The sequence below is a fragment of the Elephantulus edwardii genome, unplaced genomic scaffold (genome assembly GCF_000299155.1).
Source record: "Elephantulus edwardii isolate Elephantulus edwardi_28Jun2011 unplaced genomic scaffold, EleEdw1.0 scaffold00073, whole genome shotgun sequence".
NCBI lineage: Eukaryota > Metazoa > Chordata > Mammalia > Macroscelidea > Macroscelididae > Elephantulus > Elephantulus edwardii.
The window spans coordinates 6,043,365-6,064,246 of NW_006399823.1; the positions used below are offsets into that span (position 1 = coordinate 6,043,365).

The 20,882-nt window shown below is 43.2% G+C and overlaps 1 protein-coding gene across 1 annotated transcript in view; it reads left to right on the top strand.

The window, feature by feature from the left end:
* The first annotated feature begins 5,316 nt into the window (after positions 1-5,316).
* PFKP (phosphofructokinase, platelet) overlaps positions 5,317-20,882 on the top strand; it is a 92,085-nt gene continuing 76,519 nt past the window's right edge. Inside the window, exon 1 of the mRNA XM_006888957.1 lies at positions 5,317-5,422. Within this exon, the coding sequence (XP_006889019.1) occupies positions 5,317-5,422 (106 nt within the window). The remainder of the gene's footprint in view (positions 5,423-20,882) is intronic.

The following is a 20,882-nucleotide window of genomic DNA, read 5'->3' on the forward strand; positions in this document are numbered from 1 at the left end:
ATATATATATATATATCTATATATAGTGATCTTAAGGAAGATGTAGAGAAAAGTGGGGTTTTCATTCATTTATTGTTGCAAATTTTCCTCCAATTTCCTTCCATTCACACATGCATTTAATAAAATTTTATGTAGTGCTTAATATGTCTTGGGTACTGTCCTACGCACAGAGAATATAGCATTGAATAAATTGATAAAGATGTCATATTGATTAAGTTTAAGGGCCAGTGTGGGAAAACATCAACACCGACAATACAAGGAAGTAGAATGCATTTGTGTGAGATGGTAACATTATTTGGCGAAAAAGTAAAGAATGGGAATAGAACGTGTATAAAACTAAAAAGAAAAAAAAATCACTTCCTTTGAATTGAAACCCACTCCTAGCTGACCCTCCAAAAGGTTTTTTTGAGGCTGCAAATTGCACGGGAGGACACTGACCATCTTATCCTCATGGGACTTCTGCCAGAAAGACACTGCCTTTGAGTTAGTAGCACAACTCTCAGCAGATTCAACACCAGAGCCCCTGCAGTATTTATAGATGCTACAATTTTTGAAAGGAGATTTGATGAATGCCTCATTAAACTCTTTAAGTAAGGGGGAAAGAGGGCCAAGGGGTTAAAATGTGCAACAATGAATGAATGAAAATCTAACATCTCTGTAAATGTTCATTAAAATAACAATTAAAATAAAATTTTATTTAAAAAAAGATCCTTAAGTAAAGAACTAAAGGAAAAGAGGCAACATGTGAATATTAAAGGGATATTCAGGGCTGAGGAAGAAGCAACAGAAACAAGACAGAAAGCATGGAGGCCAGTGGAATTAGAGAAGGGAGGACTGCAGTAATAGGAGACAGAACAATTGACTGCCAGGAATGTGGTTGTAAGGCCTTGTAGTGGTGGCACTTTTGCAGAGTGAAATGGAGAATCACTTTAAAAAGAAGAAAGGCAGGACTGAGGTGTACTACTATCGTTCTGGCTTCTGGGTTGAGAACATTAATTGATGGGCAAAAAGGTGGGTATGTAGACTCAGGAAAAACAGAAAATCATTGGCTCTCTCTGGGTCAGAGTGCCAGGGCTTAGATCATGTGCTTTTATAGGTATGATGAAGACTCTTCCAAAGGTAGCGTTTCTAGGATTCCTTATGGGTTTTGTGATGGCTGTTGTTGTGTACTGTGAAGTCAGAACTGACTCATAGTTGATTCTCCAGGGGTTTTTCAGAGGCTGTAAGTTGCACAGGAGGAGATGTTCCATCTCTCTCCCAAGGAGCAGCTGGTGGATTTAAATGTATAGGTTTAGGAATTAGTAATGGAGAACCATTGCATTGTTGTGGCCTGAGTAGCTGGAAGAATAGGATCATTTAAAAAGGAGGTAAAGAAGACTGATTGTGGAAGGAATGTGAGTTTGGGGGTTTCAAAGGACAGCTGAACTCAGTTTTTGTCACTGTAAATTTAAGAGCCTTACTAGATTTCTAAGGAGCTCTGTTGCTACAGTGGTTTAAGTATGCATCAGGCAAATGGTAGGCTGGTGGTATGAACCTACCTTGGGACAAAGGTCCTTGGGACAAAGATGTAGCAGTCTGTTCAGTAAAGATTTACAGTCTTGGAAATACCGTGGGGCAGCTCTGTTCTCTCACATGGAGCCCTTGTGAATCAGAAGAGACTAGATAGCAATATAGTTACTAAGAGTCAGAGTCAATTCCATGGTAATTAATAAAAACAACTGCAGCCATCCACCCAGAGATGACTGTAAGGATGGAGGTGGCCAAGAGAAGTTTGTCCACTAAGAATTTTATAATGTTCACCGGGCACAAAGGAAAGCTCCCAACAGTCATGACACCTTTTCTCTTGTCTGTGACCATTCCTCTAGGGGAAGGAACATCTATTCTTCTCAGGGTCATGGGTATAAGAGCTGGAGCAGAAGCACTTTAAAGACTGTCATTGGTTTTCATTTTCACTGCAGAGATGAAGCCTAAAGGTAGTCAGTCCATCATGCCCATGTTTCTACTTCATCTTCAAAAAAGAGAGAAGCCTGGCAATCTATTTGGAAAGAAGCAGCCCATGAAAATGCTTTGAATCATGTTCTTTTGTACATGAGAACACAGGGGTTGACCCAACAGCAGCTAACAACAGGTAGTCCTCCACCCTCATTAAATGCTGGATCTAGCAGCTATCTTCTAATGAATGACACCAGGCAAAAGAGGTAGAATGTCTCTACTCAGATTAAATTATGAAAGACTATGGGTTCTGATGTCTCCTGGCATTCTTGCTCCCTGGGTTCTTATTTGATGATTGCATTTTAGGAGAAGGTCATCTGGCAAGGGTTGAGGGTAGTCTCCATTCAGGGAAGAACTAAGGTCCTGTTTAGGAGAAACTGAATACTAATGACCACATATGTGCATGTGACTGGAAAGCACAGTGTCCCCAGATTAGACTTCAGATGAAACTGCTAGGTCTAGGCATCCACCTCATTGATCATGAAGCAAAAGGATCCAGCTAAGCCATTGCCATATTCTCACCCAAACAGTATATAATAAATGTGTAGGTTCAAATTGACCATAGTGAGTCTCCATTGAATTTCCAAGGACATAAATCTTTACAGGAGGCAATCATTCTGTTATAGGCACTGACCTTTCTGTTAGTGGCTTGTCATGTTAATATTATGCCATAAAAGGAGAGTCTGAATTAGAGGATTCTTTCTTAAGCCCAAACTTAAAACAAGCAGATGAAACAATGTCTCCTACTCTCAATACCCTTAAGTCATAACCTATGACTAAATGTAAACAAGCAAACAAAATAACGTCTCTTACTCTCATTACCCTTAAGTCAGGAACAATTCATTGCTGATTCTCCCCATAGGGTTTGTAAGAGCAAAATCACTTGAGAGAAGATTGGCCAACATTTTCTAAAGAAGTCACTCACTGTGCCTTTGAACCAGCAGAGGCACCACCTTTGGGTTAACAGTGCAACTCCCTATGGACTATGCCATTAGAATTCTCGCCAAAACAATGTTGTTGTTGTTGTTATCATGTGCCATCTAGTCAGAACCGACACATTGATTGACTTTTGTCAGGGGCAGTAAACTGCAGCAAAGGAGATTGCCCATTTTTCTCCCAAAGAGCAGCTGGTGGCTTTGAACCATATACCTCTGAGTTGGCAATATAGCTCCTTACTATTAGGCCACCAGAGCTCTTTCCAAAGCAATGTAGAATATTAAAATATACATATTCCAAATCAAGGACTAGGGGAGGAGAAGCCAGATAAAAAACCAGAAAAGATGTTTTCGTCTTTCTATATAAAACACCAGGGAACACTGGAGGTTTAGTGGTTAGGAACTGTGTTGCCAACACAAAGGTACATGGTTTGAATCCACCAGCTACTCCCCGGAAGAAGGATGGGTAATCTCTTCCTGTGCAACGTACCACCTCTGAAAACCTGCTGGAAGGTCAACTATAGGTTGGTTCTGATACAATGGTACAAAATAACATACTAAAAAGACGTTGTTGTGGAGTAGACTCTATGTATGTGCCAGTGTAGACATGTGCTCTATAGAGTTTTCAGGGACTGATTTTTAAGAAGTAGTAGATGAAAGCAGAGAATACCAGAAGAATGTCTATCTGTGTTTCAATGAATATGCAAAGGCATTTGACTGCGTGGATCATAACAAACTGTGGCTGACTCTGAGAAGAATGGGAATCCCAGAACACTCGATCGTGCTAATGCAAAACCTCTAGATGGATCAAGAGGCAGTCATAAGAACAGAGCAAGGAAACACTGCATGTTTCAAAATTGGGAAAGGTGTATGCTTTTCTTCAGAGGCACCTCTAGATAGGTTAGAATTTCCATCTTTTTTGGTCAGTATCATTGTGTACTGTCTAGTTGGAACCAACTCACAGCAGAGGCACTGATTCCCATGGGGAGAGACTGCCTAACTTTCTGGGAATAGGACTTGTGACTTTGACTCAGCAGGGCCACTGCTTTCCACTAAGCCACCAGGGATCTCTAATGGAGCTTAACCATTCCCATCACCTAGGGTCTACATACCACGTCTAGACCTGCTTTTCCATTTATGACTATATCTTGAACTTATTTCCACGTTAAGAGATATTATCTTCATAATCTTAACAGCTACTGAATGCTATTGCATTGCATTATTTTCAGTACTCCACTTTTTTCCTGTGCCACATTTGCACTGTTGACTTGCCTATCATTTAAAAATCCATTTTCAAGTTTTAAATGATAAAATACCCTTTTTAAAAGAAGCTAAAGGGTACTGAGATCAGACAAAATTCACAATGCCTGAATTTTCAAAGTGGGAGCTGAATTTCCAAAGGCGCACGAATGCTCGCTGTTTCCAGCAGCAGGAATCCCCCAAGTGGGCTGTACAGAGTTCTGCAGGCTGTAGCATCTTCAAAACCACACTCAGTGCTTCCTAGTCATCATGACTTCACCCTCCTCAGGCTTACACCATTAGAGCGATTGCACTCATCAGAAATGGGTAAGGGGGCTTGTTACACATATATATTCCCTAAGAGATACTGCAGTATCTCCTTTCACTCTCTAAGCTTTCCTCCTCTTTTCCCATCCCCCATTGCGATTCTCAACATCTAGACCAACGTGGGCATGTGGCTGTCTCTTCAGGATGCGCCTCAAGTCATTCAGCCTTCTGTTCCCCGCCTCCTTCAACAAGTGCGGGGCTTTGACAGCCAATGGGGAGCCACAGCTCCTGGGGCGGTAAGGGAAAATGAAAGCATCCCTAATGCTGGAGCCAGCGACGCCCACATTTGGGTAGCAGTTTTGAGGAATCGCCCACACTTCCTTCCTTGCACCGGGATCTCTGGGCGGAAGGTGAAGCTCGGGGGAAGTCCAGAGGCAGAAACGGGGACGTCCCGCGGCTCCGGAACTCCCGCCGCCCGGCTCCGAACCCTGCAGGAAACGGGGCTCACACCTCTGTGGCTGGTCAGTTTTCCACTAACCGCCAGGAACGGCCGGACTGAGGTGTCAACGCTTCCGCTCGCGCCCCCGGCCCCACGACGGTTATAACCTGCTAGACCCGGGCCGCAGAGCCTCTGCGGAGGGGCGTGGCGTTGGCGCTGTCAGCCCGCCTTCTGAGAACAGGATTGGTCGAGCTCCTCCCCACGTCGGCGATCATTGGTCCGCACTGCCATCTATTGGCATTGGAGCTGAGCCCTCGAGTAGGCGGCTGGCCGAGCTGCTCTAAAAGACCGCTGTGTGTAGGCGGTGGCGGCGGGAAGACAGAGCAGGGACCTTACAGGCGCAGTGTAACCCAGGCAGCCTTTCTCTCGACGTTCCTCCTCGCCATGGATGTCCCCCCTACACCGACTGGTTTCCTGAGGAAGTATCTGGAACAGCTCTCTGGGGCTGGCAAAGCCATCGGAGTCCTGACCAGCGGCGGGGATGCCCAAGGTGACTAATGCCCCGTGGGTTACTAGCACAGGAGGATGCTTGCTGGGCATGGGGCACGCCGAGCCGCAGGCTGCAGTCGGCGCGCACCGAAGGTTGTGGCTGGCGGAGCCTCATGCTCGGGCGGGAAGGTTGGGGATAAGGGCGGAAGTTGCCCGGAAGACGCTTCCAGCGCCCTGGAATATAGCTAGGATACCTGTTGCCAGCTAAATCTGGCAGCAGAGCTTCCAGATTCGCTGAGAGGAAGGGTGGGTTTGGAGGCTGGAGAAAAGATTCGGTGATGAGGTCTGCTTTTCAGGAAGCATCCATTTCTTGCCCACCTCCGCTTTTTCCCTAATTTTAAATTGAGATTGTAGGCTGAGTCTCCTGAAATGCCGTCGGAGGTCATTATGCATCTGAATCCTAAAATAAAATCCAGGCGTGCCCATTGAAACTTTAGATACGGCTCTTTCGCTGCCACATCATCCAGCATCAATCAGCTCAGTCTTTGCACCTTTCTGCTCTCTTCACTCTTTCCAACCCTATCCCCCGAAATGAGCTAAGAAGGAAAGGGGTGGGGGGGAAGGTTGGTTATCCTTGCTGAGACTCTTGTGGATTCGCATCTCCGCTGCGCCTGGAGGGGAGGGGGCAGCTTTGCTGCATTGCAGGGGCTGCGGCGGCGTGAGCAGGGGTCGCCGCCTGAGTGTTTCCTCCGGCAGCTTGCGACCACTTCTTATTTTAAGTGGGAGATGTTTTGTAAAGGCCCCACTTTCAAGCTGATCACCTGTCCTCTTCTGGCTCGTGACAAAACTGAAAATTAAAATAGATCACCAAGCCCTCCCCGTACCAGCCTCCTCTCTTTGGGAAAGACGTCCCGGCCACGGCGGCAGGAAGCTAGAGGACTCCCGGGACGTCACCGGAGGTGTGGACGCCTAGCATGCCCAGCCCGCACCCCACCGCACACATCCTGGAGGATGATTCTAGGAAAGAGAGAGTAGTGAAATCGTTGATGAGTTGAAAGGAGTCTTGGCACAGTCTTGCTAGCGGGTTTAGAATCCTGTGGAGGGATCTGGATGGACCCAAGCTCTTGTTTGGCACGCGGGCGCGCTGGGGTTTCCTAGGAGGTGTGATTTCGTGATCTAGTGCAAATCCCTAGCTGTTAGTGGCGGTGCCCACAGGACACAGAGAAGTGGGGCAAAGCTTCCTAGCAAATTAGTCTCCTACAGTTACATCGTGCCTTAAAGGCTGCTTTAGCTGGAAATTGCATTACATTATTATCATCATTATCATTATTTCTTCCCTCTCTCTTCCTCAAGTCTCAGATGAGTTGTAAAGCTCTGGTGATCCTATTTTTTATGACCATGCACCAGTGCAGAGATATTCAAGAGATGCCCTAAGCCTTTTGCGTTCTCAGTGCCCATGCCTCCTCCCCACCCGTGGCCTGTGACCTTCCCTTCGCCCTTGAGAATAGCCGGCTGGCCCGGGTGAGAGAGCCCGGGGCAGTGGCGCGCCCGGCGCAGTGACAGGTTGTGGCGCTGCGAGGCTCTGGCCCCTCCCCCGGCTGCGCCTTGCCTACGTGATGCTGGGCCAGTCGTCTTGGTGCGGCCCCCTCTCCTTCCGCTCTCTCGCTACTCAGCGCTGATAGCACCTTCCTCCAGTCTCGCGCAGGCAAAATGGGTGAAGGCAAATTACACTGTAGTGGCTTGCTCCCAAGGCTACTTGGCATCCTTGGAGGGGAGCTCCTGTGGCCAGGATGGAGCCTGGGAAGCTGGCTTGCCTGTGCGCCAGGAAAAGACCCTTTTGCCTCCATTATGCGTTTACTGTTGTGGTTTCAGTAATCTTCTCCACCCAAACCAGGACAGCCTTCTTCCATCCAAAGGAAGCACTGTTGGTCTGATTTGGTCTAGTTAGGTAATCCTGCTGTATAGGCACTCCTCATAGCTGACTCTCAAGAGGGTTTTCAGAGACTGTAAATCCCACGGGAGGAGGAGCGGCTTACTTCTTTTGTTATTAAGTGCCAAGAGTCGACTGTGACTGTGCGTAGAAACCCTATGAACAGTGGCTCTGAACCTTGCTGTATTCTGAGCCAACCTCACCGTCTCAAACCAAATAATAAGAAAACAAGGTTCTCAATATCCATTTCTCAATCAGAGTTTTTAAGTACCGTCGAGATGGAATTGATCCATAGCTGACCCTTCAGCCTGTTTTCAGAGGCAGTTAATTTCAAGGGAGGAGATTGTTCTTCCCTCGCAGAGCAGCTGGTGGCCCCGAACTGCATGCCTTCAGGACTGTAGTGCAACTTATTGTCACTAGGCTAGTGGACTCAGATGTCCACTAGTGGATGATAAGCTTGGCGCAGGGCAGGGCAGAGTTAAGATCTGTTGCTCATAGGATAGCCTTGAGTTGTACTTGAGTAGATGGCACTTAACAACAGTGAAAGAAAACAAAATGCTGCACAGAAAAAACTGAATGCCCCAAGCCACCAGCGTCAGGGTTTCAGGTTTATTATAGAATTAAGGGGTCAAAATAGTGTGTGTGTGTGTGTGTGTGTGTACACACAATCAAATCGGATCTGACTTGTACAAGGGGAGATTGTCCTTCCTTCTCCAGCAGAGCATCTGGTGGATTCCAGCTGCATGCCTCTGGGATTACAGTTTCGCTTCTTGCCACTAGGCCACCAGAGCTCCCTAAATACAGAATGGTATTGTTGTGTGCTTTCGAGTTGGAACAAACCCGTAGTTAGTTGATCCTCCAGCAAGTTTTCAGAGGTGCTTTAATCACAGGGGAGGAGATTGCCCATCCTTTAACTGTGGAACAGCTAATGGATTTCAACTGCATGCCTTGTGGATCGCAGTGCAGTCTTTTACCATTAGGCTGCCAGAGCTCCTTGTCCATAAGTTTACAGATAGTTGGTAGCTCACATTCAAGCATGTGAGGTAATAGTCAATGGACATAGTTACTGCTTTCCCTGCTTATCATCCTACTTCTGCTATTTGCTATGAATGTTAAAGGACAGTAATTAAGTAGTCTTGAGTGAAAGATGATACTGTGAACATGGAAAGGGTATTTACATTGCACAGTGATGGCCTCAGTTAATAGCGAGAGATGGATTCTCGAAGCAACAATTGGCGTCAAATAATATGGATCGATGCTCAGTCATCATGTCTGAGCTGTCCTTGTTGCTGTTGGCATTGAGTTGGTTCCAATTCATGGAGACCTTGGGTATAGCACAGTGGAGCCCCTGTGCCCTGCGCCTCACTCTTGCCTCTGTACTTGTGCTCCTTGTTGGAGACACTGTGTCAGTACATCTCTTTGAGAATCTTCGTCTCTTTCACTGACAACTCAACTTTTGACAAACTCCATGTTCTTTTGTGAAAGCTAGTCATAGTCTGCTACCTTGGCCCCCACCCACCTGCAGTGACAGATTTGTTGACTCAGTTTTTCCTTAAAGTTCACGTAAACAGTTATCTCCTCATGTATTTTGCACCTGTTTGTGTCTTTGGATTAATTTCCTTCTGGAAAAGTCTCCCTAAGATGTGTCCATAGTCTAGTCTTTCTCAACAAGTTTGCAGACCCTGATAATAGGTAATTCCTAGAGATGTTATCTATTTTTCTTCATTCTTTTGGCATTTCATCTTAATTCTAAGTTATTGTTGTTGTTATGTACCATTGAGTCAACTAGGACTCATACATAGCAACCCTAAACACAATAGCTCTGACCCCTGCTCTAACCTGAGCCAATCTCTCTGTGTCTGACACAACTACCCCACTTACCCCAGTTACCATCAGTCCACCTCATCCAAGGCCTGCCTGTCCTGCACTGCCCTTCCATCCTTCTAACCATGATATCCTCCTTAATTTTCCCCAGGTTGCTAACACCTTAATGACCTAATGACCAAAGAGAACACTTCAGGGTTTTAGCTTTAGGGTAATTTTCTAATCAAATATGGAATTAGGATAAAATTCCCTATTCAGATGACTGTATAGTTAATTGCTGCCTGGTCAGCTCTGACTCGTGGCAACCTCACATACAACAGAACAACACTGTGTCCAGGCCTGAGACATCGCCACCTTAATGTGTTCGAGTCCACTGTTAGGACCACTGTGTACTTTTAGTGCCTTCTAACCTGAGGAGCTCGTCCTCCAGTACTTTGTTGGATAGTATTCTCTTCTGATTCATGCTGTTTTCACTGACATATTTTCAGAAATGGCCAGACCTTTTTTCATAGTCTGAAAGCTTTGCTGAAACCTTTCTACCATGGTTACCTTGATGGGATATGTTTGAAATGACCTATCTTCCAGCATCACAAGCCGACATAGTAAAACAACAAACAGCTGGTAGAGATGACTATAACTACAATATGTTGTGTGTATTTTTCATGTGTTTAAAGAGACCAAACCTAGTCCCTTCACGTTGATTCTGATTAATCACGTTCCTGAGACTGTGGATCTTTGTGAGAGGAGACTGCCCCTTCCCCCCGCCCCCCCCAAGAAAAACAGCTGGTGGATTCAAAGTGCTCACCTTTTGTTTAGCAGCAAATGTGCTATGCACTAAGTTACTGGTTCTCCTCACAAAAAGATACCAGAGACTCACAAAAAGATAAGGGAGAGAATAGTTTAATATTATTTTAGGGCATTATGATTATTATAAGAGTCCGGAATGAGGGTTGCAGAGTGGAGTATACTTGGGGTGGGAGTGGGGATATGCGGGGGGGGGGGGGGGATTGTGTACCAATGAGGGAGTTTTTCTTTTGCTTTTCAAGGAGAGGCGAGAACTGGGGGTGGGGGTGAGTGGGTGGGAGAAAAGTGCAACAATGAATGAATGGAATTCCAAAATCTCTGTAGATGTTCATTGAAATTAATAATAATAAAAAAAAGACACTAGTAAAATGTAATAAAATAATTAGGAAATTCTGGAAAGAAAAAAAAAAAAGTAACTTGGTTCTATTGCTCTAGTGAACTGGTGGTCAGAACTGCCCTGAAATCCATGTTAAGGGCAAAAGTTAGGGTACAGAATTTGCTCATCCAACCATGATTGTAAATGTGGTGTATTAAAGTAAAGATCAGAAGTAGAGTTTTTAAATTATTTTTTCAATAAGCTTTGTACGGTGTTGCATTTTTGTATTTTAAAAATCATCTTGTGGTAGCTTTAATTTTCTTTTACTCCTTTATTCTGCACTTCTTCACTACCTGTCATGGACTGAATTGTGTTCCTTAAAAATATGTGTCAGTTTAGATTCTCAGTAGTTGGATAGTTATATGATGATTCAAGAGTTTGGTACTTAGCGAGAAGTGAGGTGCTGCCCTAAGGAGAGGCTTAAAATGTGGAAACTGCTTAGGAATTGGATAGAAGCAGAAAGACTTTTAAGGTACTCAATAGACAAAGCCTTTATTGCCTTCAAGAAGACCATTGGTGAGACTAGGGGTTTCAAAGGCAATTCTGGTGAGGGCTTAGAAGAAAGGGAAAGGCTCTGTAACACTAAAGATGACCTGTGTAGCTAGAAGCAGTACAGAGAATCAGTGCCAACAGAAGAAGGAGACCTTTATGAGCTGATGCAGAAGCAGTCCACAGAGCAGGAGATGAGTGCTCTTGTGTGTGGGGTTTTATAGAGGAATAGAGTACCCCCAGACTTGTCAGCAGCACTAGGCTTGCCAACTCCTAAAACACAGAGCTGGGGCCTCTTGGTGAAGTGGAGTCCTTCTGGCAGAGACTGCTGGCCCAGGAGGCCTGAAAGGCTAAGAGGCCAGTGGATAAGCACCTTGGAAAGCAGAATTACCTTAATATCAAAGGGTAGGGCCATGATTCTAGGATTCAAAAGCTAGAACCATAGATTTCAGGGCCTCATATGGTGGGGCCACAGCTTTCTAAGTTTCATAGAGTCAGATCTTTACCACCTCAGTTCTGGAGTGTGGGGCTGCCATTCATGAGTGTGTGAGGGTGGGATGGGGAGAGAGCCAGATCCACTACCCAAGGTGCAAGGGGTGACTGCCATGCCTGTGGGCTTGGTTTAGGATTAGGGTTTTTTTGAGCCTCTGGGTTTGGGTCCGCACTCAGGTGAATTAATTAGGAGAATGGGGTTGCCCAAAGCTGAGGAAGCAGGGTTCCCGTTCTGGTGGGAACTGAAGTAACTGGGTGCTGAAACTACAGGAACAGAGCTGAGGGATCTCCACCCACAGTCCGGAGACCATCGCATCGTCAGCATCCAGAATGTGTAGATCAAATCCATGGCTTAGCTGTTAGACAACAGAGAATTGTTTTCAAGTCTTGAGAGCTGATCTAAATTGTTCTACTGGGACTTAAGTGGTGCTTGTCATCCTTTGTTTCCAATTTCTTTCTGTAATTCTGAACAAACTATCTGTAATGAGATGCCTACTTTGTGCCTGTTCTATCACTGTCATTTGAGGCAGGTAACTTGCATTTTAGATTCACAGATGGTGAGAAATGCTGTCTGAGGGGGAAACTTGGAATTGGAATTGATTTAGGACCTTTGGAGAGGTATATTGAATGAAAATGTTTTGCATATCAACAGCAAGGACATGAATTTCTTGTGACCAAAGGGTGGAATGTTGTGAGATGAATTGTGTCCTTACAAAATTGTCCTCATTTGACTGGGTTATGAATTGCAGTGGTTTGGCAGTTACATTATTTTGTACTTTGAGTTATGCAATAAATAACATCCCCCATGATATAATCTGGTGTGGTCAGCCAACGATTGTTAAGAGGATTAGGTTGGGATGCAACACCCTTACTCAGGTCAAAGACCGGATCTGAGGTAGTGGCAGGTTCCCTGGAGTGTGGTCTACATCACCTTTTTGTTTTACAAGAGATAAAAGGGGAGGGAAGAAAGCAGAGAGGTGGGAAACCTCAGTATCACCAAGAAAGAGCCAGGGGCAGAGCATGATCTTTGCACCCAGAGTCCCTGTGTAAACGTCCTACACCAGGGAACAAATTGTTGTAAAGACAGTTGGAGAACTCCAAGGAATGCTGAGCCCACAGATATTGATAGGAAACAAAGACCATCCTCTAGCTGACACAAAGAGCCTTCTCCTAGATCTGGTGCCCTGATTTTGGACTTCTAGCCTGCCAACTGTGGGAGAATAAATTAATGTTCTTTAAAGCCATCCTCTTGTGTTTCCAGTGATAGCATCAGCAGAAAACTAGAACACCAGTGTAGTCTTAGTTTGTTCAGAATCATAGTAATTGTACCAGTCAGGATATAAGAAAGAACACAAAATATGGCGAGAGAAGTATTTGCAAATTAGAAGGCTTATGTAGGCCCTTGTGTGGCAGAGTTTCCTTTCTTTCACTTTCAAACTGAAGGAATTAGAAACAATTAATATCTGTCTTCTCTCTCTTTCTCAGTCTCTGCTGTCTCCCTTCACCTTTACCTTCTCTCCTGGCCTTTTTCCTCAGTGAAAGTCTTCATACCAAAGTCACTCACTTCAGAACTGACTCATCTGATCCTCGCTCAGGTTTTAGTTGTTGGCAGGTGTCCTTGAGTTGACCATGACTCACAGCAACCCTATGAATAATGGATCTCAACCTTGCCCTGTCTTGTACCATCCTCACCATATCTGATATACCAGAACCTGTTGTTTCAGTCACTGTGTCAATCCATCTTGATGATCTTCCTCTCTTTCTCTGACCCTGCACCTTTCTAAGTATGATGTCTGTTTCCAAGGACTAGCCCCCCTTGACAACTTGCACGTAGTATGTAAGACCAAGTTTTACCATTCTTGCCTCTAAGGAGTGCCCTGGTTACACTTTGTCCAAGACACAGTAGTTTGTTCTCTTGACAATCCGTGGGATATGCAGTGTTCTTCATAAACTGTGTATCACACAGGAGGAGTTTGCTCATATTACCACAGAGGAGGTGTGGCCTTTGGGTCAACAGGACAGATCCTGTACCACCATTGTTCTGCCTATTGGGGAAATGGGACAATTAACCATATATGTTGGAGGCTAAGTGGTACGAAGGATGCCAGTCCAGAGAAGGCATTCATGCTTTAATGTAGGATGGTCAGGAAGCCTTTGGGTAGGGCCCTTTGGCCTAATACCTGAAAGATGTGAGGAAGTGAGTAGGCAGAATCTGAGAAAAGCCTCAAAAGGGGGAGCCAGCTTGGCTTCCATGGAGAATATGCAGAGCATGGTGTGAATGGAGGAAACTTGAAGGTTGGAGAAAGTGATGAGAGATGAGATCATGAGTTATAGGCATTATCAGGGTTTTTTATTTTTTATTTTAACTTTGGTGACCTGGGAACTACCTGGACATCTGTTTATGGTCTTTGATAGGAATAGTTCTGTGTAGTGGTGTAAACATTTGCTTGGGCCGGTTCTGTAGAGAAAGAGGGGAAGGCGTGGAGACCACAGTTTAGCACATCTCCTGTAGAGCAGTGAATTAAATCATGGATTGTGAGTCTGTGGCACTCTGCATGATTGTGCATAATAACACCCCTTTTGAGGATATTATTCTTGAGAGAGTGGATGCTTGTGGGATTGAGGGCCTTGAGTAGGTCGCCAGTAGGTGTTATTTTATGGTGAGTTTTATCATTAGGGGATTTAGCCTTAGAAGTTCATCTTCTACCATGGGAAGAAAGGCACAGTATTTGAGTAGAGGCCCATACATGTGGGTTGGCTAGCCAAAGAATATTTTGTTTTGGTATTTTTCCGTTTGAATATTCCCTTTATTTCCCCCCCCCCATAATTCAATAGGTTTTTTCCATTTTTTATTTGCCCACATTTTGTTTTATAACATTACAATTGATCAATGTAATTAAGTACAATATCTTATCAAACCACTACCTCATATTGTCTTTCCCGTCAGAGAATATGTGCTTTCCCCCTTTTTATAAATTGAGATTTTGATGAAAGTTTATAAAGAATTTTAATTTTCATTCATTCATTTATTGTTGCACATCTTCCTCCTTGCCCCTCTTCCCCTCAGTTTGCTTTATTCTGGGGGGGGGAATTCTTTCATTGTGATATGTCTCCCCCACCCCAGACCACTTTACTATGCAGCTCTTATTCTGGACTCTTGTCATGCCAATAATACCTAATCATATATTTCTTTTATACAGTTCTCTCCCTTATCTGTTTCAATGTTGTATATATTATTTATCCCCTGTTTTCTTAGTTTCCCTCCAACCCCCATGTCAGTCTTGTTTTATAACAGTGGCACTATGCAGTATTTGTCCTTTTGTGACTGAGATGTTTCACTCAGTATAATGTCCTCCATGGTCACCCATTTTGTATAATATTTCATGAGTTCTTTGATTTTCAGTGCAGCATAGTATTCCATTGTGTGAATATTCCAGAGCTGCTCTGTCCATTTGTTTGTTGATGGGCACTTGAGTTGTTTCCAACTCTTTGCAATTGTGAACAAAGCAGCAATAAACATGGGTGTGCAGATATCTGCTTGGGTGGCAGTTATGGCTTTTTTAGGGTTAGAAAATATGCTTAATAGCCATGCTTAAAAGAGTGAAAAATGGGGAATCAAGCTAAAACTACCATTGCTATCATTATTAGGTGCTGTGGAGTTGACTATGACCCATAGCTAGCCCATGCATAACAAACTGAAGCCTTGCCCAGCCCTGGGCCATTCTTGTATCTCCACCACACTCAAGCCCATTGCTGCAGTCACTGTGTCAGTCCGTCTCATTGAGGCTATTCCCCCTACCACTAGGCCACCAAAGTAGGTACATTAAAAAAAGAAAAGAAGCAGGCCAAGTTAATTTACTTTTTTTCCCCCCTATAATGCAATATTTCAACACATTAGCAATAAAAATTTATTATTCACTATTTTAGATTTATTTTCCTATGGAGTTGTTTTGTTTTTTTTTTAAATCCTGTTGTGTTTTTTTTTTTTTTGCATTTACGTATAGCATTTTATATTGTCAAGTGTTTTCCAATAAGTTCCATCAGTTGTTCATCTCAGCATCGTCCCAATGTAGGCTAGCAGTTGACTAAATCCTCTTAAATCCTCTCAATAGACCCAGGCTGATGTAAATCCTGTAGGTATTGGATGCTTGTAGCCCATCTCAGGTTTGAACATGCCACCTCTAGAGCAACACATGGCATGGTCTTACTTATGTTGAAAATATACGTGCCTGGGCGTCACCGTTAATGCCTTGGACATGTGCAGTTGACTGTAAGCAGTGGTCAGCTGCTCCCAGCTCCCTGCACTGGGCCTTGAAAGGAAGCACGTGTCGGGCACGCTTCCCTCAGGGCCTTGCTTGTTGCAAGCTGTTCTCCCTCCCAGAGTGCTCTTTTCCAGATGTCCTCTTGGCAGCCTTCCCTCACTTTCTGATCTTTCCTCCAGCATCACTTTGAAGGATGCTTTTACTGCAAGCTCTCCTTTTGCAGCTACAGTGCTTGTCTGCATCTACCATTCTTTCATTCTCCATAAACCCTGCTGTGCCTTGTGACTTCCATAGCCCTTATAATTTCCAGCCATTGGACAGTCATTATTTAGGCTGTATTGTTGTTATTGTTTATTGGTCTCTTGAGGAGAATAAACTTCATCAGAACAGAATCTTTACTTGTTTTATCAATACCAAAAGTTGACAACAACTCCTAGGTAGTTGATGAATGAATGAAAACTTTCATTTAGATTTATGTTTTATACACTAACCATAACACAGGATACAGGAATTTGGCGAAGAGAAAATTCCAGGTGTATAACTTTGATATACAGGGGAGCCAGGTTCTTGATGAGATTTGTTAGAACTTTTCTCCCTTCATACTTAAATTACTTTATAAAAACTTTGTGAAGAAATCTGCTAACAAGAGTAAATACATTTATCTATTTTCTTTTTAATTATTATTTGTGTGTGTGTGTGTGTGTGTGTGTGTGTGTGTGTGTGTGTGTGTGTCTCCCATCAAATTGGATCTGACTGGTACAGGAAGACTGTCTGTCCTTCTCCAGCAAAGCATCTGGTGGATTTGAACCACGCACCTCTGGGATTGTAGTGCAGCTTCTTGTCACTAGGCCAGCAGAGCTCCCTAAGAGTAACATAAATTTAGTTACTAACATGGTCAAATAAGTTTTTGCATTTGTATGGATATGAAGACTACATGAATTAAGGTAGAAATCAGAAAGGTAATATGTAGCATGGATTTCTTTTTAAAGATGAATTAAATATTGAATCTTTTCTATTACTGAATTTACTAAGCCTGTAAATGTGGTTTCTGGATCAGAGGAAGACTCATCAACAACCTGCATTATGCAGATGACACAGCCTTGTTTATAGTGAGGAAGACTTAAAAGATCAAAATTACTGCCTCTTAATAGGCATTAAATTTCATCATCAAGAAATGAAAAAATCATCCTCCCTCACCCCCCTTGGAAGCAGAGGGATGAGTATGTGCAGGGGGAGAAGGGACTAATCATGGAGTTGTACAATTTTATGGGTGCAGGAGGTGAGAGAAATTGGAAGCTCTGTTCTTAAAAACAATATATTTGAATTTTGTAAATAAACTAGTATAAAATAAAAGAAAGGAAAAAAAAAAAAAAAAGAAAAATCCTGATCATCGGATCCGTAAGCAACATCATGATGGAAACTGTCAACAGTTTCATCTTACTTGGATACACAATAACATCCTTGGTAGCAGCAATCAAAAGATTAGGAGGCAGATTGCATTGGGCAAGTCTGCTGTCAGGGACTTCTTCAAATGACTGAGGAGCAGTGATGACAGTTTGGAGACTAAGTTGTACCTAATTCAGTCCATGGTCTTTTCCATCACTTGCAATTTATCTGAGAGCAGAAAGATGAATATAGATGATAGAAGAATTGATGCTTTTGAGTTGTGGTGTTGTAGAGGAGTACTGGATATTTCATGGACTGCCAAAAGAACAAACAGAAAGTACAGCCAGAATGCTTCTGGGAGGCACAGGTGACAAAGCTTCATCTCACATGCTTTGGACATATTGCTAGGAGAGGCTTTTCCTTGGAAAACGATACCATGCTTGGAAGGATGGAGGGTCAATGAACAAGAGGAAGACCCCCATCAAAATGGGTTGATATGATGACTACAGCAATGGGCTCAAGTGTACTAAAGATAGTGAGGATGGCACAAGATCTTGTCCTCAAGATTCAGATCTGTTGTAGAAAGGGTTGCAGTGAGTGTGAGTAGATGGCACCTAACACCACCACCACCACCACAATGTGACTGTGTGATGGAGCTCTGGTGGCGTAGTCCGTAAGGAGTTGCAGTGCTTATCCAAAGGTGGTGCCCTTGTGGCACTCAGAATCCACCAAGCATTACGCTAAAGAGTCCGTTTCTTCTGGTGTAATGTAGACTAAGATGCGTCTTATACAGGCCATGGCCTTTGCTATCACTTGCTATGCATCAGAGAGTTGGACAATGACCAAGGAGGATAGAAGGAGAATTGATGTCTTTGAGCTGTGGTGCTGGAGAAGAGTATTAAATGTACCATGGACTGCCAAGAAAACAAACAGATTCATCCTGGAAAGGGTTAAACAGGGTGGCTCCTTGGAGGCAAGGATTCTGAGGCTCCATCTAACATACTTTGGACATGTTGTGAGGAGAGACCGATCCATGGAGAAGGGCATCATGCTTGGGAGGGTGGAGGGACAGCACAGGAGGGGAAGGCCCTCTATGAGGTGGATTGATTCAGTGACTGGGGTAATCGGGATGGGAATGTCAGAAACAGTGCGTTTGGCAAGAGACAGGGCGGAGTTTAGGGCTGTTGTACATAGGGTCGCTATGAGTCGCAAGCGATGAGGGCACATAACAACAACAACAGCAACAACAATGTATAGCCTCAGAGAATCAGCTGGAGGGGCAGCTATTAGCCAGTTCCATCTGGACAGCAGTGAGTTTATATAGTATGCTTGTGAATGAAAGGACTCTTAGCAGCACAGTAGTTAAGTGCTCAACTGTTAATTGAAAGGCTAACTGTTGGAATCCACCAATTGCCCTGGAAAAAGTACAATCTGCTTTTGGAAACCTGTAGCCTTGAAAACACTCTGGAACAGTTCTCTGTCCTACTAGTTATTTTATGAGTTAAAATGGACCCAGTGACAAGTTTGTGCTTTGTTTTGTTTTGATTTTTGAAAAAAAATTATTTTGCATATCAATGAGTAATTGAGCTATAGTATTAAAAAGTGTTAAATTTATCACACTTTGAATGGTGTAATAGTCCATAGAGAGTTGTACTGCTTACCCAAAGGCTACACTTCTCTGGTGGTTTGAAACCACCAGCTGCTCCATGGGAGAAAGATGGGCAGTCTCCTCACATGCAAATCACAGCCTCTGAAACTCACAGGAGGGTCAGCTGTGGAGTCAGTTTCAACTGAATGGCAATGAATGATGAGTGGAGCATAGGAGAGAAAAAGAATACAAATATATCACAAATTGAATGAGTTAAGATTACTTGCAATTTACATTTTATAAACAGAGGTTTGGGAAACATTTGGAAATAAAGTCCTCTTCAAAGTCATCTTCAAAGTTGAATTCAAGGTCAAATAAATGAAGATTCACTAGATGTTTTTTCTCAAGGCTTTTCTTTAGAAACATAAAAGGCTCATTAATCACAAGGAATAAATTGATCTTACTCCTTATCTTGGCTGTATTATAATTTACTAAAAAACTGTTTTAGAATATGTAAAATTGAAAGAGAATGCTTAGAGAATACATACTTTTAATGGCACTTGAATTTTCGCAATTCCCAATTAATTGTGTCTTAATTATTTTTTCGGGTTTGTTTTAGTTCTCTTCCCTGAGGTCTAGAATTTGAGAGTTTTCCAAATATTAAAATTCTTGGTACCTAGTTTGCATCTTCACACAGAAATAATTATGAACACTGTTTTGATTCCCATGAAAGACCCCAAAATTGCCATTCATTTTTAGTAGATGGGTAGCTGAACTCAAGAATCAATCTAAAACCCCAAACCTGTTGCTATCAAGTCAGTTCTGACTCATGGTCAGACCCCAGGCACTATGGAGTCGAACTGCTCAAAATTCTTTTCTCAACTATAATATTTACAGAAGCAAATCTGCTGAGTGGGTTCAAACCCCCCACCTTTAGGTAAGCTTGTTGTTGTTGCTAGGTGCTTTTGAGCCACGTATGAATCATAGCATCTCTGTGAACAGTAGATCTGAACCTGGCCCTTTCTTGTGCCATCCTCACCATCTCAGACACTCTTGAGTCTATTGCTGCAGTTACTGTGTCAGTTTATCTGGTTGAGGGTCTTCCTCTTTCGTTGACCCTCCACCTTGCCAAACATGATATACCTCTCCAAGGAATAGCCTCTCTTCACAACATGCCCAAAATATGTGAGACAAAGCTTTGTCATCTTCTCCTTCAAGAAGCACTCTGGATGCACTTCCTCCTGGACCTGTTTGTTCTTTTGGCTGTCCATGGGATAGTCAATATTCTTTTTCATCATCACAACTCAAAGACATCATTTTCTCTGTCATTCTTATCCTCTTTCAGCTCTCAGATGCATAGCCAGTGATGGAAAAGACCATGACCTGAACCAGGCACACCTTAGTCCTCAAACTGACATCATTGCTCCTCATTAATTTGGAGAGGTTCTTGACTGCAGACTTTCCCAGTACATCTCCTGGATGTTCCAAGTCCCAAAGATAGTGATTATAGATCCAAGTAAATGAAGTTGTTGACTATTTCAGTATTTTTTCTACATCTATCATAAGGTTGCCCATTGGTCCAGTGATGACATTTTTTGTTATCTTGACATTGAGTTGCAGTCTGTATTGAAGCTATATTTTTTTTATCTTCTGTAGCAAATTCTCCAAGTCCTCCTCATTTTCAGCAAGCAGAGTTGTGCCATCTATGTATCTTTAAGTTATTGAAGAGTCTTCCTTTGATCTTGTAACATTCTTTTTCATAGAATTCAGATTCTTGAATAATTTGTTCAGCATACAGACTAACTAGGTTTGGAGAAAGGCTGCAACCCTAACAACACACCTTTCTTAATTTTAAACTATGTAGTGTTCTCTTGGTGGTCTGTTCCACAATCAGCTCCTGGCCTAGTTTTCACAGCTGATATTGAGCTTCTCCAGCGGTTTTTTCCACAGATGTAATCGTTCTGATTCCTATGCATACCATCAAGTGAAATCCATGTGTATAACCTGCGTTTATGTCATTACAAAGACAGAAGAGGAAGAAAAGACCAAAATGTATGTTAGAAGAAACTCTGAAGATTGCACTGGAACGTAGAGAAGCCAAAGCACAAGGATGGATTCAAGCAACTAAAGAGCTGAGCAGAAGATTCCAAAAGGCAGCACGGAATGACAAAGCAAAATATTACAATGAAATATGCGAGGAGCTAGAGTCGGAAAATCAAAAGGGCAGAACCCGTTCAGCATTTCTTAAGTTCAAGGAACTGAAGAACAAATTCAAACCTAGAGTTGCTACAATCAAGGATGCTTTAGGCAGAATGTTAAATGATCCAGGAGGTATCAAAAGAAGATGGAAGGAATATATTGAGTCATTGT